Source organism: Saccopteryx bilineata, chromosome 3 (assembly GCF_036850765.1).
Source record: "Saccopteryx bilineata isolate mSacBil1 chromosome 3, mSacBil1_pri_phased_curated, whole genome shotgun sequence".
Lineage (NCBI taxonomy): Eukaryota > Metazoa > Chordata > Mammalia > Chiroptera > Emballonuridae > Saccopteryx > Saccopteryx bilineata.
Genome location: NC_089492.1, coordinates 295853779 through 295881368, shown reverse-complemented (window position 1 = coordinate 295881368; position 27590 = coordinate 295853779). Strand labels below are relative to the sequence as shown.

General features: G+C 52.1%; 2 protein-coding genes across 9 annotated transcripts; one reads left to right on the top strand and one right to left on the bottom strand.

Moving 5' to 3' along the window:
- Positions 1 to 255: 255 nt before the first annotated feature.
- On the bottom strand, positions 256 to 3836 carry ZNF784 (zinc finger protein 784). The gene is made up of 2 exons (XM_066270970.1): positions 3727 to 3836; positions 256 to 2154 (listed from the first exon to the last, which is right to left on the bottom strand). Exons 1-2 carry the CDS (start codon positions 3802 to 3804, stop codon positions 1240 to 1242), a joined length of 993 nt encoding a protein of 330 aa, XP_066127067.1. The 5' UTR covers positions 3805 to 3836; the 3' UTR covers positions 256 to 1239.
- A 4562-nt stretch (positions 3837 to 8398) lies between these two features.
- ZNF580 (zinc finger protein 580) lies at positions 8399 to 27556 on the top strand. 8 transcript variants are annotated; one of them, XR_010730551.1, is made up of 4 exons: positions 8399 to 8886; positions 9055 to 9283; positions 11974 to 12229; positions 22700 to 22787. XR_010730551.1 is itself a non-coding variant. In XM_066270961.1 (3 exons), exons 2-3 carry the CDS (start codon positions 25949 to 25951, stop codon positions 27136 to 27138), a joined length of 582 nt encoding a protein of 193 aa, XP_066127058.1. In that variant the 5' UTR covers positions 25292 to 25482; positions 25935 to 25948; the 3' UTR covers positions 27139 to 27556. The 8 variants fall into 8 exon arrangements, 6 of the variants coding, with proteins under 6 accessions (XP_066127059.1, XP_066127058.1, XP_066127057.1 ...); XM_066270961.1 differs by lacking the exons at positions 8399 to 8886; positions 9055 to 9283; positions 11974 to 12229; positions 22700 to 22787 and adding exons at positions 25292 to 25482; positions 25935 to 25998; positions 26607 to 27556; XM_066270964.1 differs by lacking the exons at positions 8399 to 8886; positions 9055 to 9283; positions 11974 to 12229; positions 22700 to 22787 and adding exons at positions 25427 to 25482; positions 25935 to 26017; positions 26607 to 27556.
- The last annotated feature ends 34 nt before the right edge of the window (positions 27557 to 27590 follow it).

Below are 27590 nucleotides of genomic sequence, written 5' to 3'. Positions count from 1 at the left end.
GCAAATCCGGGTTCTCCCTCCTCAATAAGCATACTGATCATGTAAGTCCCTGTATTTTGCCATCTCCAGCCCCTGCTCCCACAGCTGAACCACACACATCTCATCTCTGCAGAACCAGACGCTGCCCACCCCCATTTGGAAGAGCTTTAGTGCAAGGTATGCTGCAATCCACTGCTGGTTGCAATACACGAGTGTGGCCCCTTGACCTCTGCCCCACCAGCGCCAACAACCCAAACAAAAGACCAACAAGAGAGCAACCCTTCAGAAAGTCCTTTAATAGGAACAGAACTGGAGACTTCCCACCTCCAGATCACAAGCCTTCCCCTCACCCTTACTCTCATTGCACACTGACCACACACACCACCACCATCCAATGACCCTTCTTCCTTGGGGTAGTCTGGGGATCAGGTGGTAAACTGTTTGCTTCAAATTGGGAGTGGAGGAGATTAGAGAAAACTAAGGCTATTTTTGTAGACCTGTGGGGTGGGGTGGGGGCAGTCTAGACAAAACATTTAGGAACAGGATGTTAGGTCTCGGTTTGCTGTCTAGATTTTCAGTTGCCCCAGAAGAGTCTCATGGGTTAAGGAGGGACCACCATGAGAACGGGGGTGGAGTGGGTGGGGTAGCAGCTCTTGGAGTTAAGATCCTATGGTCAGGCTGACACTCTTGAGGCTCTGGTGCTCTGGCCTATGATTTGGGGACCCTCTGGCTTCAAGGTGATAGGATTTCCAGAGTCTTTATGGGGACGCCTGACCAGCATCCTCTGTCTGAGGGTGGGTGGGCCTCCTATGTTCAGTGCAACCCAGTGAGGTAGGCAGAAGATCCCATCCTGGTCCACCTGAGGTTCCAAGTTCATGGCTCAGTAGCTGAAGGGCTGGCCCCAGGGAAACAATACTGGTCCCCTTTGATCTCAAGCCCTTCTGCTTCACCTTGGCTCCCCCAGCATAGGGCGCAGGCTCAGCTGTGACACACTTGCCATATCTTGCATAAGGGCCACGCAACGAGCAGGTAGATGGGGACAATGACATCCAGCCCCAAGTTCCTTGCATTTAGCTGAACAACCGCTGGGTTGCATCGGAGCCTTTCTCTGAGTCTCTGAGCTGCCCCGTAGGGTTTTTTGGAGCCCTGAATATGGCTGTCCCTCTTCTCTTCCCCCAGGATTCCCCCTCCTGTCACCTACCTCCTTGTCCCACCCACCCCTCTCCTGCAATCTGTCACCTGCCTCCCACGTTGACCAGCTTACTGGTCGACCTCTACCTTCCCGGTCTCTGTCTCCCCAGCTCCCTCCTCTAGAGTGTTTCTCACCCCACACCAACTCCCTGGCCCCTCTGCCTCCTCCACCCCTACTGCCTGTTGGCTTCCAGAGTCTCTAAGCCCGGGCCCCGGGCCGTGGAAGTGGGTGCGCTGGTGCTTGCGGAAGTTGGAGGAGTTGTTGAAAGTGCGGTCGCAGAGCGCGCAGCGGAAGGGGCGCTCGCCGGTGTGGATGCGCGCGTGGCCGCTCAGCACCGATGACTGCGTGAAGCCCTTGCCGCAGATACCGCAGTGGTAGGGCCTCTCGCCCGTGTGCACGCGCTCATGGTCGCGCATGTCTGAGGAGCGGCGGAACGGCTTGGCGCAGAACCTGCAGGCGAAGGGCTTCCCCATGGCCGCGCCGGCTGCTGCTGCCGCCATCACCACCTCCGACCGCTCTGGGGACACCCCGGATCCCTGTTCCCCAGCTGCCGCTGCCGCCGCCACCACCACCTCTGGGGGCCTCTGAGAGGTCCCCGGCTCCACCCCATGCCGGTGTTGGTGCCGCAGCAGGGGTGCCAGAGCCTTGAATGCCCGGGGGCAGAGAGTGCAGCGGTAAGGGCGCTCTCCCGTGTGCAGGCTGTAGTGCGCACGGAGGCTGGCGGGGCCCGGGCAGCTGTGACCACACACATGGCACCGGCTTGGGTCCCCGCCCTGCCCGCCGCCCTCAACCCCCGCCAGGTGGCCATGTTCATGGAACAGCAGCTCGGAGACCAGCCGGAAGGCAGCCGGACATAAGGCACAGTGAAAAGAACCAGGCTCCGGGGGCTCGGGCACCAGGGTGGTGTCTGTCACTTTCACCACCTGGATCTCAATGAGGTCAGTCGGGGATGTGGCGGGGCTCCCATCATCAGGCACCAGGACCTGGCCGGGAGAGGGAGAGGGGGGTGGGGAGAAAAGAAGAGTCTATGGGCCCTGCCCCAGCAGGCTCCCACTTATTTAGAACCTCCACTCCTTTGTAGCCCCCTCAACTCTAGGTCCTGCTCTATTCCCATCGAGGCTTCCCCTCCTGTCCAGAATATACCACAATCCAGCCCTGCCTCTCCTCCACTCCAGTTAAAAACCAGTTGTTTCTTGGCTCTGGCCGGTTGGCTCAGCGGTAGAGCATCGGCCTGGCGTGTGGAAGTCCCTGGTTCGATTCCCGGCTAGAGCACACAGGAGAAGCGTCCATCTGCTTCTCCACCTTTCCCCCTCTCCTTCCTCTCCATCTCTCTCTCTTCCCCTCCCGTAGCCAAGGCTCCATTGGAGCAAAGTAGGCCCGGGCGCTGAGGATTGCTCCATGGCCTCCGCCTCAGGCGTAGAATGGCATCAGTTGCAACAAAACAACGCCCCCTGGTGGGCATGCCGGGGGGTGGGGGTGGATCCCCGTTGGGCGCATACAGGAGTCTGTCTGACTGCCTCCCCGCTTCTAACTTCAGAAAAATACAAAAAACAAAACAAAACAAACAAAAAACAGTCATTTCTTGCCCTGACAACAGAAAAGGCCTCCTGAGCAGAATCTCTGATTCTAGCCTGCTCATAAAAAGCCTCCTCGCCAAAGCAGCTGGGATGACCTTTTGAAAATGAAAATCAGAACAACTTACTTTCCCACTCAAAACCCTCCCCTGGCTCCAGCTGCACTTAACAGTGCAAAGCCCTGTAGCAACATCCAGCGCGACCTGGCGCCTGCTTCTCTCTCCCCGACCCCATAATGAGTATAAGCCGGCCCACAGCTGACCACTCTCGTCTAAATGTAGCTCCCCAACCCCAGGCCCCAACCCTAGCACTCTATCTTTAATTCCTTTCTAGAACACGACACAGTAAGTCTCCCCTACTGGAATCCATGCGGGCTTCAAGGGAGCCCAGTCCTTATTTGCCTTGTTCGCCTACCCATCTACTGAGCCCAAATAAACAGAGCTCAGTAAATGCTGAATGAATGAATGCATGTCCTCAAATCTCCAGTTCCGAGTGGGGGAACCTAAGAGTGGTACCAAAGTCACCTGGAGCAGTCATTTCTTCCCCTCCCTCCCCAACCCTCCTTGGACATTCGACACGCCTCGCCCAGACCCTTAGAGAGTCATACCCTTCACCCCAACGTGGGTGCCCCGTAACTCTCCCATCCTGATCTTTCAAGATCACCCTCCCAACCTTTCACCTAACTTCGCTGGTCCCAAGTTGTATCTCGTAAGCCCCGCCCACCTGGAGACCCCGCCCCCTACTTAGACAGACAATCCCAGATGTTTCTCACCACCCTTCCTCAAGCCCCGCCCTAACAGGCCCCGCCCCCTCGTCCCATAGGCTCCTTCGCAGACCACACCCCTTGCTCAACCCGAGAAACCCCGCCCCCAGGCCGGAGCTCTAAATACCTCACCCGCCAGTCCTCATAGGCCCCGCCCCCTGTTCTGCGACCTCCTCCCACCCTCGGGTCCCTCGCCCAGGACCCTTCCTCGCTCGCACCAGGTCCGGCGGCTCCGGGGAGCGCGACTCCGGGGCCGTTGAGCTCAGACTCCGGGGCTCCGGGCGTGCGGCAGCCATCTTGTGCCCAGCCCCCGTCCCCGAGGCCTGTGGTCGCTCTGGGAGGGGGCTGGGCTCGCGTTGGCGTCAGAGTCAATACGCAGGCGCACTGTAGGGTAGGCGGGGACTTCCAGGTAACCTGAACAACCTTATTTCGGGAGAAAGGTACCTTTTCTTCCAAATCATGTTACTTCCACCACACCCCGCACACCCCGAAACAAGAAGACAACCTGTGTGGGCCGCTGGAAGGCTGCTAACGAACTCGGATTTCTCTTTTTATCCCGCACTTTTAGGCTCTGGCTGTCCATTGACACTCGCCAGAATTGAAATCATCTTTGTTTTGTTTACCCTGCATGTTTTTGTGGTCGCTTGCTCGGCGGGGCTCGGGATAACATAGTGAAGCAAAGTGTACGAAAGGAAGGCTTTTCCGGTTCGTTCACAGAAAGATATTCTGCAAATGGCAACATTGGTGATGCTGGGATGTAGCTCAGATCCTCAGGTTGGGCTGACGTTTGGGGAAAGACTGGCGTTTTCCGTAGCACGAAGGACAGGGCCGGGCTCTCCTTAGTCATCCACTTATTTCTCACGTAACCGGACGGCTATTGTGAACATAGAGAAGTCACCACATTTCTCTGGGCCCCGGAAACATTTTCGCACGTGTAAAGCTGTAGAGATGCTATGAAAACCCAGTTAAAAAAAAAAAAAAAACACAGGAAAGACCTTTGGAGCACTCTTAAAATGTTTTTTTGTGGAAGGGCAAGCAGTGTAACACAATGCCAAAAAATTATGATCATTTCTAAATTCCGTTTCTTTTCCTTCTCCTAACATGGTAAGTGCACTTTCCTTTGCAGTGAGACGCGGTCCTGTGTGGGTTTGTTTGTTTGTTTGTTTTGGCTAATGAATCATCAGTGAAAGCAATCTGTGTCTACTTCAGCTCTCAGTGAAAGCCAGCGAGCCAGTCACCATGTCCCGTTTTGTCCTTTCTGTGCTTGGGTACCTGCTGTTTGAAGGTAGGTTTGCAATCAGCCCAAGTTCCAGAATATCTACAGTGAACACAACCTGGTGCTGATCCTCCTTGGAGATCAGCTAGGTCAGTTGACAGCCGGAGCTTTTAAAATACACATTTGGCCTGGCCTGTGATTGCACAGTGGACAGAGCGCCGATCTGCAACGCTAAGGTCGCTAGTTTGAAACCGTAGGGTTGTGGGGTCAAGGCACATATGATGGGCAGCCAATGAACAGCTAGAGTGAAGCAACTACTTCTCGTTTCCTCCCTGCTCTGTAAAGTCAATAAATAAAAATCTTTTAAAAAAATAAAATAAAATACACATTTGTTGTCCTGGCCAGGTAGCTCAGTTGATTAGAGCATTGTCCTGATTGCCAAGGTTGCAGTTTGATCTCCACACATACAAGAATCAACCAGTGAATACATAAATTGGTGGAACAACAAATTGATTTTTCTCTCTCCCCGTTCCTCTCTGTTGCTTTAAAATCAATAAATAATTTTTTTTTTAAATACGCATTTGTTGTGTCAAGCCACTGAGTTTTGGGGTGGTTTGTTTGCAGCATAACCTATTACATCTATTTTTTTAAAAAGACTTTATTCAATTTTCAGAGAGGAAAGGGAAAGAGGGAGAAAGAGAGAGAAGGGGGAGGAGCAAGAAGCATCAACTCCCATATGTGCCTTGACCAGGCAAGCCCGGGGTTTTGAACCGGCAACCTCAGTGTTCCAAATCTACGCTTTATCCCACTGTGCCACCACAGGTCAGGCTCACCTATTCTATCTTGAGCGATACACAACAGGGAGTATTTTCTTTATGTTTATATTATGAACTATTTCTGTATACAAAAAGTATTCAGAATAAAACAATTCCTTGTACTTACTAACAAACTTTAAATATACAGCATGACAGTTGCAATCTAAGCCCTCTGTCTACCCCCAATCATTCTTCTCCCTCCTTTCCCCAAGGTTATTATTGCTTGCATTTCTGTTTCTCTTTCCCATGCATGTTTTTCTCTTTTTCTCTCTTTTTTATTGACTTGATTGGGGTGACTGGCTAATAAAATTATATAGGTTTCAGGTATACAATTCTTATAAGAGTAGCACAGAAACATTCTACTCTTTTTTAAAAAATTGATATATTAATTATTCATTTTAGAGAGGAGAGAGAGAGAGAGAGAGAGAGAAAGAGAGAAGGAGAGAAAGGAACAGGAACCATCAACTCCCATATGGGCCTTGACCAGGCAAGCCCAGGGTTTCGAACTGGTGACTTCAGCGTTTCAGGTCGACGCTGTATCCACTGCTCCATCGCAGGTCAGGCCTGAGTGATTATTATTATTATTATTATTTTGACAGAAAGAGAGAGGAACAGATAGGTACAGACAGATAGGAAGGGAGAGAGATGAGAAGCATCAATTCTTCATTGCAGCACCTTAGTTGTTCATTGATTGCTTTCTCATATGTGCCCTGACTGGGGGGCTACAGCAGAGCGAGTGACCCCTTGCTCAAGCCAGCAATCTTGGACTCAAGCCAGCTACCTTGGGCTCAAGCTGGTGAGCTTTGCTCAAACCACGCTCAAGCCGGCAACCTTGGGGTTTGGAACCTGGGTGTTGTAGTAATATAATGTTATAGTAATTAAATATATAGAAATATAAAAAAGATATATAAAAGTAATTAAGATATAATATTAAAATTATTTAAAGAAATTACATAAAGTTATGCCATCTGGATAGGAATTAATATAGTGTGTGCAGATGTGATAAACACACTCTGACTTTCCAGCAGGGCCCAGTTAGTGTGTGTATGAAGTTATACATAGATAAGTGGCTTGATGTCATAACTTTGTAAGTTAACATAAATAAGAAGCTTCCCTAGGAACATCTTAAAAAGTGGTTTGATGTAACATTTCAGTAGATTAACATAAAAGAGGCTCCCTGCAAAGAATTCCCAAAAAGGTGGTTTGAGGTGATAATTCTGTAGATTGACATCTATTAGAAGGCGTTGGCCAGAAAAGGTACTAAAGCTGGGGGGCCCCCTGCTGCGGTAGACGCCTAGACTCCAACATGAACGTGGACTGTCTCCATGCTGCTCTGACCAAGGACAGCCGAGGGGAGCATGCTGATGGGGTCCCCTTAAGCTGTACCCAGGCATGCCGAAAGGATCTGTGAGTAATAAACTGCCTGTGTGGTTCTTGCAACTAATTTGTGTCAGTTGTGTTTTTCCTTCGGTGGCAGTTAGTGTCGGCACTTATCAGTAGCATCCTCATAGCCGCCTCAAGAGTAGTCTCGAAGAGGCTGCCATCCCTGCTGATAAGCAGGAGTGTCCCACTGCATGGGGAAGTCGAATCAGGGACGCCTGATCCACATAGAGCTTGGGCTCCACTAGGACAACAGGTCCTCCATGTCCCAGTCCAACGCTCTATCCACTGCACCACTGCTTGGTCAGGGTGATTGATTGTTGTATGTGGCCTAACTGGGGATTGAACCCGCAACCTTGGCGTATTGGGATGATGCTCTAACCAACTGAACTATCCAACCAGGGCTTCAGGTGTACAACTCTATAATACATCACCTGTATATTGTACTGTGTTTACCACTCCAAATCAAGCCTCCTTCCTCCCATGCATGTCTTTCTTATTTTGCTACATACCTAAAAGGATATGACATTAGTCACTGTCTCCAGGGCTTCCAGGGGCCTTCGTAATCCTGTTTTCGTGGGCCCCTTATTTCCAAAAGATATATTTAAACTCAGTTTATGACTGTTGGTATAAAGATGAACCTAAGCTAGGCTGGTTATGTTAGTTATTTTTTCTTCTGATTTCATAATTAATTTTTTTTCAAAGGCCCCAAAAAGTGTTATTGGCCCCATATCTGATGTGGGCATTGCAGTTTTTTTTCTTTCTTTTTTTTAGCACTTGCCAATCTTGAACTGCTCTGAATTGTCCACACTCATTACCCAGAGAAGGACTTGTTGTGCAAGGTAGGAGCCTCAGAAGTCTAAGTTTCATTAGCCTTAGGGCCTCAGTTGTATTTGAGATACTAAAGGACCTTCTTAGAAATGAATCTATACAATATTCTTTAGTGATGCCGAACGTGCCCATGACCCTCTCTGAATATCACAATTTCTAATTGTGTTACCCCTACTTGTTTCTCTGAGGTGCTCCAGTGCGGGAGACATTTCCATACATATTTTGTGCTTTGTCGCCCCCACGAGGTCGAGGAGAGTTCCTTGATGCAGCATGTATCCAATAAAAATATGATTATCTCGCCTCTACGGGGAAGGAAGGTAGGTCTGGTCTGCTTCCCCTTTTAGCCCCAGAAACTGGAATATAGAAGATACTTAAGTATCTGTGGCAGAGAACGACTGAGATTCAGGTTCAGCGGAACTAGAGGCCCTTGGAACCCTTTCTTAGAGAATGTGTTTCCGGCCAAACGGCTTTCGCGTGAACACCTTCCACTTTCTCGTGAGTCGGAGTCCGACAACCCAAAAAGGTCCGGTACCACCGCCTCCTGCGTCCCGGAAAATAGAATCCGGGCGGCTGCTTCGCATAACGCACGGACCGAAAGGGTTATTCCGGCGCAGGGGTCGCGCGGAGCATGAAGTGATACTCCCGTGGGCATTTTGGGGGTGGGAAAGGCCTGAGCCGACTAACAGGAAGCGGGGAGAACCCTAGGGAGGATCGTGGAGGTTCCCTCGGAGGAGCCCCAGGGACCATAGAGGGCTCTTGGAGAGAGACGATGGGAGGTGACGGAGTGGGTTGGATACAAGTTCTCTAAGGTGACAGATTTCTGGGAGGCTGATTCTGTGACACCAATTAAGTATTTTCATAGGAGTCACAGAATCAGCCTGAAAGAAAGAGATCCTGGCACTGGGGAGACCTTAGAAGAGAGGAGAAAGCCTTGGCCGGCTGGCTCAGCCCTAGAACGTCCGCCCGGCATGTGGAAGTCCCCGGTTGGATTCCCGACCTGGGCACACAGGAGAAGACGCCACCTGCTCTTCCCCCTTCCCCCTCTCCTTTCTATCTGTCTCTTCTCCTGCAGCCAAGGCGCCATGGGAGCAAAGTTGGCCTGGGCACTGAGGATAGCTCTATGGTCTCCACCTCAGGTACTAGAATGGCTCCGGTTGCAAGGGAGCGGCGTCCCAGATGGGCAGAGCATCACCCCCTAGTGGGCATGCCGGGTGGCTCCTGGTTGGGCGTATACAGGAGTCTGTCTGACTGCCTCCCTGCTTCTCACTTCGGAAAAATAAAAAAAAAAAATTTTTTTTAAAGAGAGAGAGTGCCAGGGGTTCGAAAGAGAAGATGGAAAGCAACTTGGATTCTAAGGGCCTCTAGGAAGACCCTCAGCACACTTCGTAGTAATTGACTGATGGATGCAAGATGCCTGTGCAAATCCTGGGAGCATGGAGTCGTGAATTAGAAAGTCTAGTGTTTGGGCCGTGGAAACCCCCCAGGCTGCCAGGAGAGATGGGGAGTTGAAGGAGTAGAGAATGGAGGACATAGGTAAGCAAAGACTGGGAGATGCAGGCAGGTCCTGTGGTCACCTCAACCCTTAGCTTACCTCTCCCCCACCTTAAGTTAGCTGCTTCTCTGGTTTCATCCTCAAGAACTGTGGATTTTCCCACCCCTCCAGCAACTACCCCTTTCCCTGAGTGACCCCTCCACCCCCTCCCCCTGGGCCTTCGGGCTCATCTCCTGCCCCAAGTCAAGGCCAGTACCTGCTCCTTGACCTCAAGAGCGCCTGCTACATGTACACATACATGGTGAGAGTGCAGATGACAACCGGGAGGTCAGTGGAGCCGACTCCATAGGCTCATAGCTGCCCGAATATCAGCAGGTCTTCTAGAACACTTTCCATCTCAGGGCTCACGCCCTCTCTCCCGTGCAGACCTCGGGCACCCGGTCTGTGAGTTTGGTGACAAGGCCTCCGAGTGGTCCATCGGTCTCTGCCGGCACTGGCTCATTCACCGGGCTTCCTGTACCTGTTCTGTCCTGGTGATCTGGGATGAAGGTGGAGCTGGCTCACCATGTCCCAGTGCTCAGTGCTAGGGAGACCGAGTCTGTCACTGATACACACACAAAACTGGTGCCAATAGCACGTGATCTGGTAGTTTTCCCTGGGTCTCCTACATCCAGTTGGGGAGTTGTCAGTTGTAGAACTAGGCTCTGGTTCTCTCATGGACAAGACCACACCAGTTTCTGGTTCTACCCAAGACTGAGGGATCTCCAACTGTAGGGTGTGCGACAGTTTCGCTTACCAGGGATTACCTGTATCCTTGTCCCCTTTAGTCTCACCCAAGAGGCAAGCGCCTCAGGTTTTAACTCTGCACTAGGTGGAGTTTGTGACAGGGGTGGCCACTATTTGGCCTCCATAACTTGTCTGTTGAATAGGAATGAATGGTCTCCTCCTTGTCAGCAAACAGATCATACTGATTTGCTGAATTGCGAAGACATCTATTTTCTTTTTCTTTTTTAGATGTTATTTATTCATTTTAGAGTGGGAGGGTGGGGAACAGGAAGCATCAACTCCCATATGTGCCTTGACCAGGCAACCTCAGCATTCCAGGTTGATGCTTTACCCTCTGCGCCACTGCAGGTCTGGCGAGACATCTATTTTCTTGTCTGTTTATTTCTCTCAGGTCACCCGTTTTGTCCTCCCTGTACTCCCAAGTTCAAGCAATCACTCACATATTGGCCGCCATGGGTGCTCTACACATACCCTGTGGCTTGAGAAGCAGGTCAGGGTGATGCCAAGGCAGGTGGGCCAGCTCCCACCAGGCCTCTGCCCTCTGTGCTTACAAATCTGCAAGAGCCTCATGCAGCTTTGCATCTGACACTCTGGTCCTAAGCGTGTGGCCTGTGGGAAGGCCTTAAGCTGCTCCAGCAATCCCTGCCACCTCACCTTCCTGGGAGTTGGTCTATCTATCCCCCTGTATCCATCAGGGAGGGGATCCTTGGCTGGTCCTCGAGGCCAGAGGTTGAGGTGCAACCTTGATCTGGTTATCATTTCTCTCCGTCACTCCAGCCCTGCGGAGGGGCTTGCATCATACTAGTTGGCCCTGACTAGCTAGCTGTATAACCCAAGGACAGTTTATGAGAATTGATATTTGACTCTTTTTTTTTTTTTTTTTTTGTATTTTTCTGAAGTTGGAAACAGGGAGGCAGTCAGACAGACTCCCGCATGCGCCCGACTGGGATCCACCCCGCATGCCCACCAGGGGGTGATGCTCCGCCCATCTGGGGCGCAGCTCTGTTGCAACCAGAGCCATTCTAGCGCCTGAGGCAGAGGCCATAGAGCCATCCTCAGCACCCGAGCCAACTTTGCTCCAATGGAGCCTTGGCTGTGGGAGGGGAAGAGAGAGACAGAGAGGAAGGAGAGGGGGAGGGGTGGAGAAGCAGATGGGCACCTCTCCTCTGTGCCCTGGCCAGGGTTCCCGGGACTCCTGCACGCCAGGCCGACACTCCACCACTGAGCCAGCTGGCCAGGGCCGATACTTGACTCTTCATTGCCGTGTAATGCATTAAGTCTTAAGGTCTGGGTTTCCTCGACTGTCTCATGGACTGCATAATTTTGGCCCCATGTTTTTTGCAGTGTAGCCACAAAGAAGTCACTACTGATAGATAGGTGAATTCCAAACTGCCCTCTTGATGTTCTGACCTCACCCTTATCTGGACTATCACCCCTGAGACAGAGGAATTCCAGAAAGCTGATCAACCTGCCCCAAGAAAGAGCATTCCAGAAAGCTGAAATTCTAAAACTGTAAAAGGGAACATACCAGGACTTTTGCCTCAGTATCCCCTCAGGCTCTCCCAAACACTATATAACTCGCCTCTAGTCTGTAACGGGCGCTCTTCTCCCCCAGAAGTGCCCGGCAGGGTTCCTTTCAATAAAGTCTGTTACTCTGGTCTTCTAGGACTTCCATGGATTCCAACTACTAGCCCCTTGTGGTTTCGGTTCCTATTTGAAGATAACCTTATTTTCTTTGTTAAAAAAAAAAAAAAAAAAAAAAAAAAAAGTCTTTCCTTGGGCATAGTCTTATTTATCCACGAAAGACTGGCTCCGGGAACCTGGAAGGATCAAGTTACTTCTCAGAGAAAGCCATCCCTTTTGTCGTCCCTCCCTCTGCGTCTATCCAGTCGCCACATAGTGACTTAACTGATTTTGTTTCGTTTTTTTTTTCCCCCCGTTGCAGAGAGGTGCGGCGTGCAGATTCCCGGAACTACCGATTCGGGGTGCTTGTTTCCGTACCTGGGCGGATTTCTGGAGGTCCCATCAGACCGCCATGGCGGCGGAAGCGGGATTGGGAGCCGGGCGCTGGGCTGCCCGGGCCCATCGCCGCCGCGCGGGGCCGCTCCTTGAGTTGTTTTCACCTCGTGGAGACCCGAGAGGCCAGCACACCGCGAGCTGCCGCCGGGAGGGCGGCAATGAGCAGCAATCGCCAAGCAATGGTGAAACGGAGGTACTGGAACCATAGAGACGCGGGGCTAGAGGCTCCGGAGCAGCCCAAGCGACTAGGGGTGGCCAGAGAGGCCCATGCCCTGCGCGTGCGGGCGGCTGGGTTAGAGACCAGTTGGGCGAACGTGTCTTGGGATGCAGAATAGAGATCACCTGAGCTGGTGAGTTTGGGGTGGGGGGAACTTCGCTTACTCCTGCCTGTCCTTCCTCCAGGCTCAGGGTCCCAGCATTGACCTGGCCCCTGATTCTTTTGGAGCCTGAATTAGCTCCCTTCTCTTCCTTCGCCCCCATGGACTGTCCTCACTTCCTACACCAGCCAGGTTGGGTCGGGCTCGCGCCTCCCCTCGCTGTCCCGGAGTTTGCAGCAGGTCCGGAGCTCGCCCTGGCACCTGGCGGGACCACTAGGCTGCAAGGAATTTCCTGGGCGGTGGAGAGGTCACAGGGACTCTATAGAATCCTGTTGTGATAAGGTGCGGAAGAATTGTAAAAAAAAAAGTTAACATTAGTATTTTAGGGTGGTTTTTTTTTGTATTTTTCTGAAGCTGGAAACGGGGGCATGCGCCCGACCGGGATCCACCCGGCACGCCCACCAGGGGCGACGCTCTGCCCACCAGGGGGCGATGCTCTGCCCCTCCGGGGCGTCGCTTTGCCGCGACCAGAGCCACTCTAGCGCCTGGGGCAGAGGCCAAGGAGCCATCCCCAGCGCCCGGGCCATCTTTGCTCCAATGGAACCTTGGCTGCGGGAGGGGAAGAGAGAGACAGAGAGGAAGGAGGGGGTGGGGGTGGAGAAGCAAATGGGCGCTTCTCCTATGTGCCCTGGCCGGGAATCGAACCCAGGTCCCCCGCACGCCAGGCCGACGCTCTACCGCTGAGCCAACCGGCCAGGGCAACATTAGTATTTTAAAAGAACGCGTCAGGCCCCCGACTGCTCCTTTCTGAAGAAAGAAAAAAAAAAAAAAGATTAAACCGGCAAAAGTTATATGAACACTTCCTTCATTAAGCTCCTTTAAGAGACAATGTTTACATATCCTACAATGATTGCAAAGGTAATTTCCTTATCCTAAGCTAAAACTTTTCACTGTTGTGGCAACAACCCTAGAAGATTTGGGAATGTCTTTTTTTTTTTTTTGTATTTTTTTCCCTGAAGCTGGAAACGGGGAGGCAGTCAGACAGACTCCGGCATGCGCCCGACCGGGATCCACCCGGCATGCCCACCAGGGGGCGATGCTCTGCCCATCTGGGGCGTTGCTCTGTTGCGACCAGAGCCATTCTAGCACCTGAGGCAGAGGCCATAGAGCCATCCTCAGGACCTGGGCCAACTTTGCTCCAGTGGAGCCTTGGCTGCGGAAGGGGAAGAGAGAGACAGAGAGGAAGGAGAGGGGGAGGGGTGGAGAAGCAGACGGGTGCTTCTCCTTTGTGCCCTCCCCGGGAATCGAACCGGGACTCCTGCACGCCAGGCCGACGCTCCGCCAACCGGCCAGGGCGGGAATGTCTTTAATATGTAAAACAATATTTATCCCTACTGTGTTGATATGTAAAACGACATTTATTGCTGTGCTGGTATGTAAAACGATATTTATCACTATTGCGTTATCTTGTAAGTTTTGGGGTTTTTTTTGTTAAAATAAAGCTTTTTTTTGTTTTGTTTTTTTATTATTTTTATTTATTCATTTTAGAGGGGGGGGAGAGAGAGAGAGAGAGAGAGAGAAGAGGGGAGGAGCAGGAAGCTTCAACTCCCATATGTGCCTTGACCGGGCAAGCCCAGGGTTTTGAACCGGTGACCTCAGTATTCCAGGTCGACGCTTTTATCCACTGCGCCACCACAGGTCAGGCTATCTTGTAAGTTTTTTTTTTAATTTATTTATTTATTTATTTTTACAGAGGCAGAGATAGACAGGGACAGACAGACAGGAACGGAGAGAGATGAGAAGCATCAATCATCAGTTTCTCGTTGCGCGTTGCGACTTCTTAGTTGTTCATTGATTGCTTTCTCACATGTGCCTTGACCGCGGGCCTTCAGCAGACCGAGTAACCCCCTGCTGGAGCCAGCGACCTTGGGTCCAAGCTGGTGAGCTCTTTGCTCAAGCCATATGAGCCCGCGCTCAAGCTGGCCACCTCGGGGTCTCGAACCTGGGTCCTTCCGCATCCCAGTCCGACGCTCTATCCACTGCGCCACCACCTGGTCAGGCTATCTTGTAAGTTTTGATATGTAGGAATGTTTTTCCTTTTAATAGATCCTATAGATAAATGTTGCAAGCTTATCAGTAAATAACTTTTCTATCGTGCACCCCCAACCTATATGTGATCATGTCTATATAACTAGCCTCAGAACTACATTTGAGGCTGCATGATTTGGGTTAGCTATACCCTGTGTAAGTTATATGTAACCGGCTTATTAATAAATCTCCTAAAATTTCTTCGGTATCCTGCTTTGGTGTTTCTATGTAACCCGTGGATTAAAGTAACATATTTGATGACAGTTTCTTGCAGAGTAGAGGTTGGGGCCTCTTTTCTTACTTGCTTGTGTGACCTGAGGCAAGGGAACAGCCTCTCTTTGTCCCCAGGTTCCTTATGCCCAGGAAGGGTCCAGGGCCCCTTACCAAAACTCAATAAGCCAGCTGCAACTTTTACTTTTTTGTGTGTGTCGAGGGCTTTCAATAGATCGCAGTGAGGGAGCTGCTCTGCTACGTATGAAACCCGGACCCAGAAGCAGGTCGTCTACTAATGGTTTAGCACCAGGTTCCCCACTGTTGGGCAGATAAAATATATTATGCTCACTTTGTTAAAGATGGCGCTGCCCAGGTGGAAACCATTGCCCAGGTGATATTAATGTGTTGGGGGCGGGCTCTGGGCAGGCAGGATCCTTGTAGCCTGGGGCTTGGTTTTAGGATTAAGCCTTTCCCACCCTTTTTGATGTGGGGTGGTGCAATCCCATCATGCCTCAGAAAAGTGACTTTGTATTAGAGACTTCCCTATTTTGTATATTGGATTAAAGGTTATGAATCTACACTATAAAGGGGGGCAGAATGGGAGCTTGCTCTTGGTTCCTGAGATTATCATTAGAGGAGAGAGCAGAGAAAGGCCACGTGGAGGAGGCCAGGAGAAGCAGCCAAGATGGCGGAGTGTTGAGTGAGAAGCCAGTTTGTGCAGAGTTTGTGCAGGGAGAAGGAAGGAGATGGGGAACAGAGGTGAATAAGGCTGGTGAGCTAGAAACCTTTGATTCTAGGAAACTCGGATAAGTCAGTAGCTTTGTGAGCACTGAATGTGAGTGGGTTTTGGAGCCCAGTGTGTGTTTTTACTTGCCCGCCGGGTACAAGCTAGGATTGAAGATGATGGCCCATCAGTTTTTGGCTCCGTTGTTTCTTTACCAACTGTCCGAATCCAATGCAAACCTGCATGGGCCAGGCAGCTGTGATGGTGGCCATGGCTACTGGCTTTACATCCACGAGCAGGCGTTGTGTGACAGGCAAGGGGGTGGCCCCTTTCTGGCTGTGCCCCGTTTCCCAGGATGAGGGGCTCTCAGCACCGGACCCCGGTCCCCACGGCCAGCTTCAACTTTTTTTTTTTAAATTAATTAATTAATTAATTAATTAATTTTTTTGCATTTTTCTGAAGCTGGAAACAGGGAGAGACAGTCAGACAGACTCCCGCATGCGCCCGACCGGGATCCACCCGGCACGCCCACCAGGGGCGATGCTCTGCCCATCCTGGGCGTCGCCATGCTGCGACCAGAGCCACTCTAGCGCCTGAGGCAGAGGCCACAGAGCCATCCCCAGCGCCCGGGCCATCTTTGCTCCAATGGAGCCTTGGCTGCGGGAGGGGAAGAGAGAGACAGAGAGGAAAGCGCGGCGGAGGGGTGGAGAAGCAAATGGGCGCTTCTCCTATGTGCCCCGGCTGGGAATCGAACCCGGGTCCTCCGCACGCTAGGCCGACGCTCTACCGCTGAGCCAACCAGCCAGGGCCAATTTATTTATTTTTTACAGAGACAGAGAGTGAGTCAGAGAGAGGGATAGACAGGGACAGACAGACAGGAACGGAGAGAGATGAGAAGCATCAAACATTAGTTTTTCATTGTGCATTGCAAAACCTTCGTTGTTCATTGATTGCTTTCTCATATGTGCCTTGACCTAGGGCCTTCAGCAGACCGAGTAACCCCTTGCTGGAGCCAGCGACCTTGGGTTCACAATTCTTCGTTGGGGCACCTTAGTTCGTTGATTGCTTTTTTGTATGTGCCTTGAGGGGGGGTGCTACAGCAGACTGAGTGACCCTTTGCTGGAGCCAGCAACCTGGTGGGATTTTGCTCAAACCAGACAAGCCCACGCTCAAGCTGGCGACCTCGGGGTCTCGAACCTAGGTCCTCTGCATCCCAGTCCGATGCTCTACTGCGCCACCACCTGGTCAGGCACCCAGCTTCAACTTTTAAGTGACCTGGCGCCAGGGAAGTCCCTGTAACCTCTCCACCCTAGCAAACCTGACTGATAGCCCTCCTCCCCCTCATCCAACCTCCCGCTGGAACAAATCCCCTCACTCTGCCCCCGCAAATTCCCCGCCCAAACTAACCTCCTAGCTAGCCTTTCTGACTAACCTCATAAAAGCTTGAATTCCCAAACACTTGGGGCTGACGCCATTTTGGTTTCAGCCCATCTGTTCACAGGTGAGTAAATAAATTTCTTATAAACCTCACAAGACCTTGTGTATCCCTGCTTTGGCGACCTAATGGGGATGTCTTGTGGTCCCCAGCCAGGGTGAGTGGAAGGAAAGGCCCCTTTGACTGCTACAGCCCCTGTTTTATATAGCCTGGGGTCAGTCACTGCCCCATGGTGGCACGCAGTTTCCCAACCTGTCAGCTGGGGTAGAGTGGAAAAAAATTGGTATTCTATGTGAGGCACAAATCCTGACATTCTGGCTTGCTTCCCTTTCCCTTCCTCTTCTCCTTTCCCCTTTCCCCTTTCCCCTTTCCCTTCCCCTTTCCCTTTCCTTTCCTTTCCTTTTTTCTTTCTTTTTTCTCTTTCTCTCTCTTTTTAAAGATTTTATTGATTTTAGAGAGAGGAGAGAGAGAAAGGGGGGTAGGTGGGTGGAAGAGTGGGAAGCATCAACTTGTGGTTGCTTCTAGTATGTGCCTTAACCAGGCAAGCCTGGGGCTTTGAACTGGCGACCTCAGTGTTTCAGGTTGATGCCTTATCCACTGCGCCACCACAGGTCAGGCTCCATTATTTATAGCAACTCATGGTGCCTGCTGAGATGGGCACAAATAAATGTTTGTTTTGACTCTTTTTTAAAAATATTTTTTTTTTACAGAGACAGAGTCAGAGAGAGGGATAGATAGGGTCAGACAGACAGGAACGGAGAGAGATGAGAAGCATCAATCACTAGTTTTGCAACACCTTAGTTGTGATGTCTGACCAGGCGGTGGCGTGGTGGATAGAGTGTCAGACTGGGATGCTGACGACCCAGGTTCGAGACCCGAGGTCGCCAGCTTGAGCGCGGGCTCATCTGGTTTGAGAAAAAAAAAGCTCACCAGCTTGGACCCAAGGTTGCTTGGACCCGAGGTCGCTGGCTCAAGCAAGGGGTTACTTGGTCTGCTGAAGGCCCGTGGTCAAGGCACATATGAGAAAGCAATCAATGAACAACTAAGGTGTCACAATACGCAACGAAAAACTAATGATTGATGCTTCTCATCTCTCTCCGTTCCTGTCTGTCTGTCCCTCACTCTGACTCTGTCTCTGTAAAAAAATAAAAAAATAAATTAAAAAAACACCTTAGTTGTTTATTGATTGCTTTCTCATATGTGCCTTGACTGTGGGGCTACAGCAGACTGAGTATCCCCTTGCTCAAGCCAGTGACCTTGGATCCAATCTGGTGAGCCTTGCTCAAACCAGATGAGCCCGCGCTCAGGCTGGAGACCTCGGGTCCTTGGCATCCCAGTCCGATGCTCTGTCAACTGCGCCACTGCCTGGTCAGGCTGTTTTGACTCTTTAAAATTTTAATTTATTGACTTTAGAGACAGAAACATCGGTTTGTTAGTCTACTTAGTTATGCACTCATTGGTTGATTTTTCCATGTGCCCTTTCTGGGGATTGAACCTGCAACCTCATTGTATTGGGATGATGTTCTAACTGGCTGAGCTATCCTGCCAGGGCTGTTAGTTTAAATTCTTTTTCAATTGCTGGGGGTAGGTAGGGCTAGAACCCAAAGGACATAGTGTTAAATCGGAACAGTGAGATAAAAGACATCTTGCTAAACAATCAATCAATTAGCCAAATTAAGAAATTAAGGAGTCTTTTAATTAGCTGGCTGCATGGACCTCATGGAGACCTAAGTCATTCAAATCAATGCGGTGGGGAACACAGTTTGGGCCGGCTTTTAAAGGGAAAATTACATACTGACTGAGGAATGGGGAGGAGAGGAAGTATAGCAGTAAAACAAAGTAGTAAAACAAACTTTCTTTTTTTAAGCATTTTAGTTTTATTTATTTATTTATTTTGTGACAGAATCAGAGAGGGGGACAGACAGGAAGGGAGAGAGATGAGAAGCATCAATTCTTCCTTGCGGCACCTTAGTTGTTTGTTGATTGCTTTTTCATATGTGCCTTGAGGGGGTGGGGGCTACAGCAGACTGAGTGACCCTTTTGCTGGAGCCAGCAACCTTGGGCTCAAGCTGGTGAGCCTTGCTCAAACCAGATGAGCCTGCACTCAAGCTGGCGGCCTTGGGGTCTCGAACCTGGGTCCTCTGCATCCCAGTCTGACACTATCCACTACGCCACCCCCCCCCCCCAATCAGGCGAAACAAGCTTTCTTACAATGTTTATCTATAGATTCTATAGGGTTAATTCAGGGAGAAACATTCTGAGAACACCTGCAACTTTGCAAAGCTAGCCCAAGGCCACAGTCTGGAAACCAGCCTCAAGGCCAGGAATAGGGAGTCTTTTCAGAAAAAGTAAGTTCTGCTAAAAGTCTCTTTGTTTTAGAGAAAGTAAGTTTTGCCAAAAAATTATTCATGTTAAGAGCCTTTCTTTTCCATACTTCAGTAGGACCCTCAATTTTTTTTGAGTGTGAGTTATTGGCCAGAGTACTTCTGAGGGGCATTGTCCTCTGCTCAGGAGTTCAGAGCCATTTGGGACCTCATTCCTGCAGCCATTTCCGGACCTGAAAGTTGGCTGCACCTAGGTCTGGAGGTGGGACCAGCGCTCAAGGGTGTGGGTTGGTATAAGAGTCGCAGTTTTAAAAGTTCTGCCCAACAGAGCAGTGAGGACTTGGAGTAATGTAAGGGACTTGGGGTGTGTGTCGTAGTGACTGTAGGGACAAGTGGGCTTGCAGACTGAGAAGCCCTGTGAGGGAGAGTTGAGGAGACCTGGGGGCTGGTTTACAGAGAGAGAGAGAGAGAGAGAGCAGGGCAGGAAGCCTGGCAACTTGGAGCTGAACTGACCCAGAGGCAAAGGGATTGTCAGATGGGAACAGGAGATAATGCAGATGTTGCCGTGGACCAGCATGGCTAGTGATTGTCCAGGTCCTGAATGAGAACGGTGCAGAATGAGGAAATAAACTCAGAGACAAAAAGGATGGGATTGAGAGGTCTCTGCAAGCTGATAGCAAGCCAGAGCGAAGCAAAATCCCTGGTCTGCTTTATTATATAGTGCAGAGCCCTATGCAAAATAAAGAAGTCTCCGATACAAAGTCACACATCTGAGGCACAAACAATAATTCTCTTAAGGCTTAAACAGGAATCCCCCCACCATGCATAACTGAAATCAACCAACATCAGAACAAAGGGTGAGAGGAAGGGCGTGTCAACTGCCTTTAGCAACTTAAGTAAGTGAGGTGGGGGGTGGGCAGCAAGGACCCTGTCAGCTCACTGCCAGTCCCCCACACTCTGTCCCCCATACATCTAAACTGCAAGGACCCTGTCAGCTTGCAGTCTCCCACAGGATGTAAAGGAGGGGGGTAGTCCAGGAAGGGTTCCAGAGTGAAGGGGGCAGGGCTCAGACTGCAGGCTGCGAGGGTGGGGGCAGCCCGAGGGAAGGTAGGGTGTTGGAATATGGGGCGATGTGGGGGACCGAAAAGTAAACAGGGTATTTTGCAGTTTGGATATCTAGGGGACAGAGATGTTGGGCCCAACCCCCATCTCACCTGCCTAATTAAGCTAACAAAGGGCTGTGCTTCTCTGCTCTTTCTGCCTGCCCATGTTCCCCAGAAGGATTGGAAGCTAGTTACTTCTTTGTTTAAAGTTAGATTGACTAGTATGGTGGGGGATGTCTTTGAGTTGCCTTGGAAACTTAATTGAATTGCTAATGGCCCACCTTACCCAAGAATAGAGACAGATGTCTTCCTGGGGACAGCCATGTTTTGCTGCTTGAACAGTAGTGACTGTTGGCAAGGAGCTGTGGCATCCTCCCAAACCCTTCCTGTATATATTTTTTAAGTCTCTTTCATTCAATTTCGTACCATTTCCCACTCGAGATCCTGAAATAGACTCGTGCGGGGTGTGGCAGAGTGGCACCAGGTCTGAGTCTCCTCTCTCAGCCTCGTGTGTCCTCAGCCTCAGTGCGGTGCCCACCTTGCCGGGTGCGCACATGTTGTTGGAACCGAAGTTTGGGAGGACGTGAGTAACCAGGCAGTCTCAGAGGTGTCTGCAATGACTCTGCTGAGGGCCAGGGTGTTTGTTTGATAGTGGAGGAGGCTGGGAAGGGAGTCCTAGGTGGCCGGGGCACATGGTGAGTGCCTCCAAGGCCAGGCCAAGGGATTCTTCTATCTGTAAGCAAAGCTGTGGGGAGTGTGGGGAAAGCAGAGGAAGTGTTAGATCCTGCCGGAACTGGTGGGTTGGTGAGTCTGGTGTAGAGGACAGGCCTACAGCTTGGGAGTCAGGCTCATGGAAGGCTGAGGAGGGGCCTGCCTGCAGAGCAAGGGGGAAGAGAGCCCAGGCAGAGGAAAACACATCAGCCTTTGCACCTAGAGCCACACGTTCAAGGTCTAGTCCAGACAGTGAGAGGCCAACTGTGATTGGAGCACAGGAGGGAAATGTCAAAAAAGAGGCTGAGTTGTCTCACCCAAGGGAAAGGAACTTGGGGACTTGGTCTTGAGGATGCCGGGGGCTGTGATAAGTTGTTTTTTTTTGTATTTTTCTGAAGTTATAAGTTGGGAGGCAGAGAGACTCCCATATGTGCCCTACCAGGATCCACCCAGCACGCCCACCAGGGGGCGATGCTCTGTTACAACCGGAGCCATTCTAGTGCCTGAGGCGGAGGCCATGGAGCCGCCCTCAGCGCCCAGGCCAACTTTGCTCCAGTGGAGCCTTGGCTGCGGGAGGGGAAGAGAGAGAGAGAAAGAAGAGAGGGAAGGATAGAGAAGCAGATGGGCGCTTCTCCTGTGTGCCTTGGCCAGGAATCAAACCTGGGACTTCCACACTCCTGCCCGACGCTCTACAACTGAGTAAACCGGCCAGGGCTTTTGTGGTGTTTTTTGTTTTTTTTTTTAAAGATTTTATTTATTCATTTTAGAGAGGAGGGAGGAGCAGGAACCATCAACTACCACATATGCCTTGACCAGGCAAGCCTAGGGTTTCAAACTGGCGACCTCAGTGTTCCAGGTCGAGGCTTTATCCACTGTGCCACCACAGGCCAGGTCCGTGACAAGGTTTTGAATGGTGCAGAAGTTCCGTTTGATACAACTATGAGAAGACTGTTGGGTCAGTGTAGGAGGGGAACTGAAGGCCAGTGACCAGGGAGGAGGCAGGTACTGGGGCCCAGGAAGAAGGGGAAGGGCCCAGAGCTGGGGTACTTGGGGAGTGGAGGGGTATATAAAACTCAGAACATTTCAGGATGGAGGAAACAGAACCTGGTGCTTGTCCAGCTCTGGGGAGTGAGCAAGTGTGTGTGTGTGCCCCCTTAAGGGGCCCCATCAGCGTGCTCTTCTCGGCTGTCTTTGGTCAGAGTGGTGTGGAGACAGTCCATGTTCACATTGGAGCCTGGGGTACTACGGGGGGGGGGGGGGGTGTTTAGCTTTAATACCTTTTCTGGCCAGTGCCTTCTAACAGGTGTCAATCTACAAGATTATCATCTCAACCCACCTTCTAACAAGTGTCAATTTTCAGGATTATCACCTCAAACCACTTTTTTGGAGAGTTCCTAGCAGGGAGTCCTTTTTATGTTTATCTACTGAATTGTCACATCAAGCTACTTTTAAGGTGTTCCTAGGGAAGCTTCTTGTTAACCTACACAGTTTTGACATCAAGCCATTTTATATCTGTGAATAACTTCACACACACACTAACTGGGCCCCACGCGAAAAACAGAGCCTGCTTATATCTGTACACACTAGATTAATTCCTATCCAGACAGCATAACCTTATTTACTTTCCTTAATTGCTTTTAATATTACATCCTAATTTACTTCTATGTATCTTCCATATTTTTTTATATTTCTATATATTTAATTACTATAATATTGTATTACTGTAACATTTTCCAGAGCCTGAGGGTAGAACATGGACCAGGACAGAGCTGGGGCCCTGCCTCCGTGGAGAGCCGGAACGGCAGTCAGCAAAACAGCAAATCAGTAAATACACCAGACCAGCACAGGTGGTGACACAGGAGGCAAAGGAAATAAACTAATGTGACAGCAAGGTGTCAGCTGCTTGGCCTCTAACACGAATCCATGGAGCGTCAGTGGGGACAGACATGTCATTTCAACTGAGATCTGCATGGCCAGAAAGGATCCATCCTTGTGAGGGGAACAGCAAACAGGAAGGCCCTGGGGACCCGAGAGGATTGGGGGGGACAGCACAGTCCCCAGGGGGCCTTAGCGCTTCCAGATTTTCTTCTAAATGCAGAAGAGGGTTTTAAGGCAGGAAATGACAATTTGGGTTGTTTTGTTTTCTAATGCTGCTGCTATATTGCTATTGAGAAGAATGGAAGGAGGCAGAGAGGCAGGTGGGTGGCCGTCATGGTAAATGATGGTGTGCAGTGTCAAGGCTCCATTGGAGCAAAGTTGGCCCAGCGCTGAGGACAGTTCCATAGCCTTCACCTCAGGTGCTAGAATGGTTCCGGTTGCAACAGAGCAATACCCCAGATGGGCAGAGCATTGCCCCCTGGTGGGCATACCAGGCAGATCCCAGTTGGGCGCATGCAGGAGTCTGTCTCTCTGCCTCCCCACTTCTCACTTCAGAAAAATAGAAAGAAAGAAAGGAAGGAAGGAAGGAGGGAGGGAGGGAAAGAAGGAAGGAAGGAAAAAGGAGGAAAGAAAGAAAGAAAGGTTTGCAGTGAGGCTGTGGTGGCCCCGGGTTGGGGAAAAATGTGAGGTGTCTGCAGACAGTGGTCACGAGTTCTGACTCAGGTCAGGCAGAAACAGGTGCCCTCCAGTGGATGTGTGACCTCAGACGAACCACATGATCTCTACTACAAAATCCTTTCGTTCCATAATGTCCTCAGTATAAAAGTCACTCATGAGATTGGTTCCACTCTGTGACTACAAAGTCTTGGGAATCTGTTGAGGGCCCTCTTTGGCCCTCAGAGGTGATTGCAGTCATGAGCCATGTGTAACTTTTAGATTTATTTTAATTAAAAAAATTTTATTTTCAGTGAGAGGAGGGGAGGCAGAGACAGAACTCCAGCATGCACTCCAACTGGAATCCACCTGGCAAGCCCAGTAGGGGGTGATGCTCTGCCCATCTGGGGCACTGCTCTGTTGCTCAGCAACCAAGCTCTTCTTAGCACCTGAGGGGAGGCCACAGAGTTACCTTAGCGTGGGGGGGGGGGGAGAGCCAACTCACTCTAATCGAGCCATGGCTGCAGGAGAGGAAGAGAGAAGCAAGAAGGGGAAGGTGCAGAAGCAGATGACCACTTTCCCTGTGTGTCCTGGCTGGGAATTGAACCTAGGAGACCCAACATGCTGAGCCGACACTACCACTGTACTTCTTATAAGCCTTAAATTATAATAAGTAACATTTGGCTCTGGCCAGTTAGCTCAGTCTGTTAGAGCCTCCTCACGAAACACCAAGGTTTTGGGTTCAATCCCCAGGCAGGGCACGTCCATCCAGGAAGCGACCAGTGAATGCACCACCAAGTAGAACAACAAATGAATGCTTCCTTCTCTTTGTTTCTCTCCCTCTTGACCTTTCTAAAATCAATCGATATATTAAAAAAGATAAAGAACATTTAAAATTGTGGTCCTCAGCCACATTATCAAGTGCTCAATAGTGCCCCATGGCTAGTGGCTGTTCCACTGGGCCATGCACAGATCACAGACCACTTCCATCATGGCAGAAAGTTCTATCCATGGCTCTCCGGGATGTAACTCGGGCACCTTAGCATGTCCCAGAACTGGACCGCGGACCATAAGGACTCTTCCCTCTGCGATCCCACCTGCCAACCACCCCTCCTGCCCTGCCCCAAGATAGTGTGGACCCTGCAGGCTGCACCACCATCTTCGTGCGCATAAGAAGTGCAGCTGGAGGACAAACTGCAGGCACTCCGCGTGTTCTCCATGTGCACCTGCCACGCCACCGCGCTCGCACGCGCGACCTCCGCACGCCTCTTCTCTGCCTCAGTTTCCCCCTCTGCTCAAGGTACTTTGTGCCGGGTGCCATCTAGAGAGGGGCAGCTGCTGCTCCTTGAGCCTCAAACTTCCCTGCCCAGTGGGAAGTGCCACGCATCCCCCAACTCCAGCCAGCGATGCCAAATCTCTGGGCCTCAGTTTCCCCACAGGCTGGGGCGGGAGAATCATGGTTGTGTGACACATCAGGATCAAAGGCCAGCCTCTGGACCTCGGTCTCTCCGTGTGCCCCATGGACGAACAGGTCCCTCTCGCGTGGGCACCTGTTGGGCAGGGGGCACAGGCAGGACCACCCAGTGGGAACAGAACACCCTTGGGCACGCCTAGACCCAGCTTATGAAATCGACCTGTCACAGCCACCGAACTGATTCTGTCGGGGGTGGGAGGGTAGCAGGGGGGAGGCAGGCTTCTCTGGTACCTGCGCTCTCACACCTGACCCCCCCCCCCCAACCGAGGGTGCTCAATAAAGGCGGCAATGAGAGCTGCTCGTTCAGAGGACGACGGAACATTCGTGGCAGCGCTCCCGTTTCCGGCCGGCGCCTTTTCCCAGGGACGCTGCCGCCCCTTCGCGCCCCCCGGCGGCCCCGCGCCCGCGTCCCCGGCTCTGCCGGCCCCGGACCTCCCGGAAATCTCGGTGCCGCCGGCACTTGCGAGGGGAAGCCGGGGGCCGCTCGGGACCTCGGCCCGCTCCTCCGAACCCCGTGAGGCCGCCGTATTGCGTACAGGGGGGGGGGGGGGTGCTGGACGGAGGGAGGAGCCTGGTCCCCGGGACGGAGCGAGGCCGGGCAGGGCGGGGGAGGGGCGAAGACGGTGTCCGGAGACCTCAGCAGAAAGGGGGGGGGGCGACAGGGTGCAACAGAGAAGGGGGTGCAGGGCCTCGGCTGGGTATAGCGGGGGCGATGGGAGAAGAAATCAAGGTGCTAGCTGCACACAGAAGGGAAGGCGAGGGGGCTTGGGTGGGAGGGGCAGTTTGGGACAGGGCCCCCGGGGGCCCCCAGTGCATGTGGCCGGGAGGGAGAGAGGGAAAATGGGAGATGGCAGTGGCCTATGTTAGGGACCGTGGTGGTGGTGGTGGGGAACCCTGCGGGGTATTTAGAAAGCAGCCAGCCGCGGGTCCTGAGGACGCAGACGTGAAGCGCAGATGATCGCGTAGGAATTGGGAAGAGGATGTGGAGACCGTTCCGTCCGAAGGATTGGCACAGGAGAGCGGGACCGGGGTGAAAAGTGGGGAATTGGGTTAGTGGGGCTCTTGGGGATGGAGCTGGAAAAGGAAGTGGAGAGGACACGGACATCCGTGGAGATGGGGGAGGATTTGCAGCGCACCTGGTGGGGGATGAAGATTTAGACAGGCCCGGGAGGGCTGAGAAGGGCCTGCTGTGTGGTCCTGGGGGGGGGGGGGGGGGAGGACGTGGGGGGCGGACGCAACCTGACCTGGGGTTTGGGAAGAAGAGGAAGTAAGCGACCCTTGACAAACATTCCGAAGGGCCTGAGGCCTGAGATAAAAGACACCATCAGGATGTAAAGAGGGGAAACAGACATGGATGGACGTTGGTAGGGAAGTGGCGGGAAGATGCTCTGTTAGGGGGAGTCGGGACTGAGAGGAGGACCCAGGGAGAAAGGCAGGTTGGGACCTAGGTATGCTCCCAGTTGGAGGCGCCCGGCAGTAGCTTGGCACCTGAGCGATCTGGCCTGGAGTCAGCATTTGTTTTGTGCGGGGAGGTAGGTCAATGGTGCAGAGAGGAGTAGCCGTTAGGAAGGGGCGCACTTTCCCCAAGAAGTGGCGATGTTCACTTCTCTCCCTTCCTCCTTCCCCTGCCGCTCCCAGTTGCCTGCTCCAGATGCTGCTGCTGCCCCCGCGGCCACCCCACCCTCGGTCCTCCTCTCCGGAGGCCATGGACCCACCGCCTCCGAAGACGCCCCCTTTCCCTAAGACGGAAGGCCCTTCCTCGACTCCTTCCTCGGTGGCTGGGCCCCGACCCCCGCGGCTGGGTCGCCATCTGCTTATCGACGCCAACGGGGTCCCCTACACGTATACGGTGCAGCTGGAAGAGGAGCCTGGCGGCCCCCCACAGCGCGAGGCCCCTCCCGGAGAGCCCGGCCCTCGCAAGGGCTACAGCTGTCCGGAGTGCGCCCGGGTCTTTGCCAGCTCCCTGCGGCTGCAGAGTCACCGCGTGTCTCACTCGGACCTCAAGCCCTTCACCTGCAGCGCCTGCGGCAAGGCCTTCAAGCGCTCCAGCCACCTGTCGCGGCACCGGGCCACGCACCGCGCCCGCGCCGGCCCGCCACACAACTGCCCGTTCTGCCCGCGCCGCTTCCAGGACGCCGCGGAGCTGGCGCAGCACGTGCGCCTCCACTAAATCCAGACGTGGCTTTGGGCCTCGGCGTCTGACCCGCAACAGCGGCACAACCACACACAGTTCCCTGGCTTTGCTGAGGCTGGCTGCCTTACCCTGGGCCTCAGTTTCACTCTCCAAAGGGAGACACGTCATTCCTTCATTCATCTCCTCCCTTTCTCCCTCATTGTGTGATGTAGATCAAATTGTTGTCCCTCCGTGGGCCTGGGAGCCAGCTGCCACTGGGTTCTAGCCCAGTGGTGCTGTGCAAGCCTCTGCCAGTGACTTAAGCTCTCTGAGCCCTTGTTTTCTGCTCCGAAGTGGTGAACGGTTGTGCGCGTGGAAGATTTGACAAAAGAGCACAGGCACAGCTCCTTTCTGTAGCTCCTCCCCCTTCCACCCGCTCTCCTCACCTTTTACTCAATAAACATTCCGCACTTCGCTTCAGGGCTCTTATTTGCCTACCGGACGCGGGG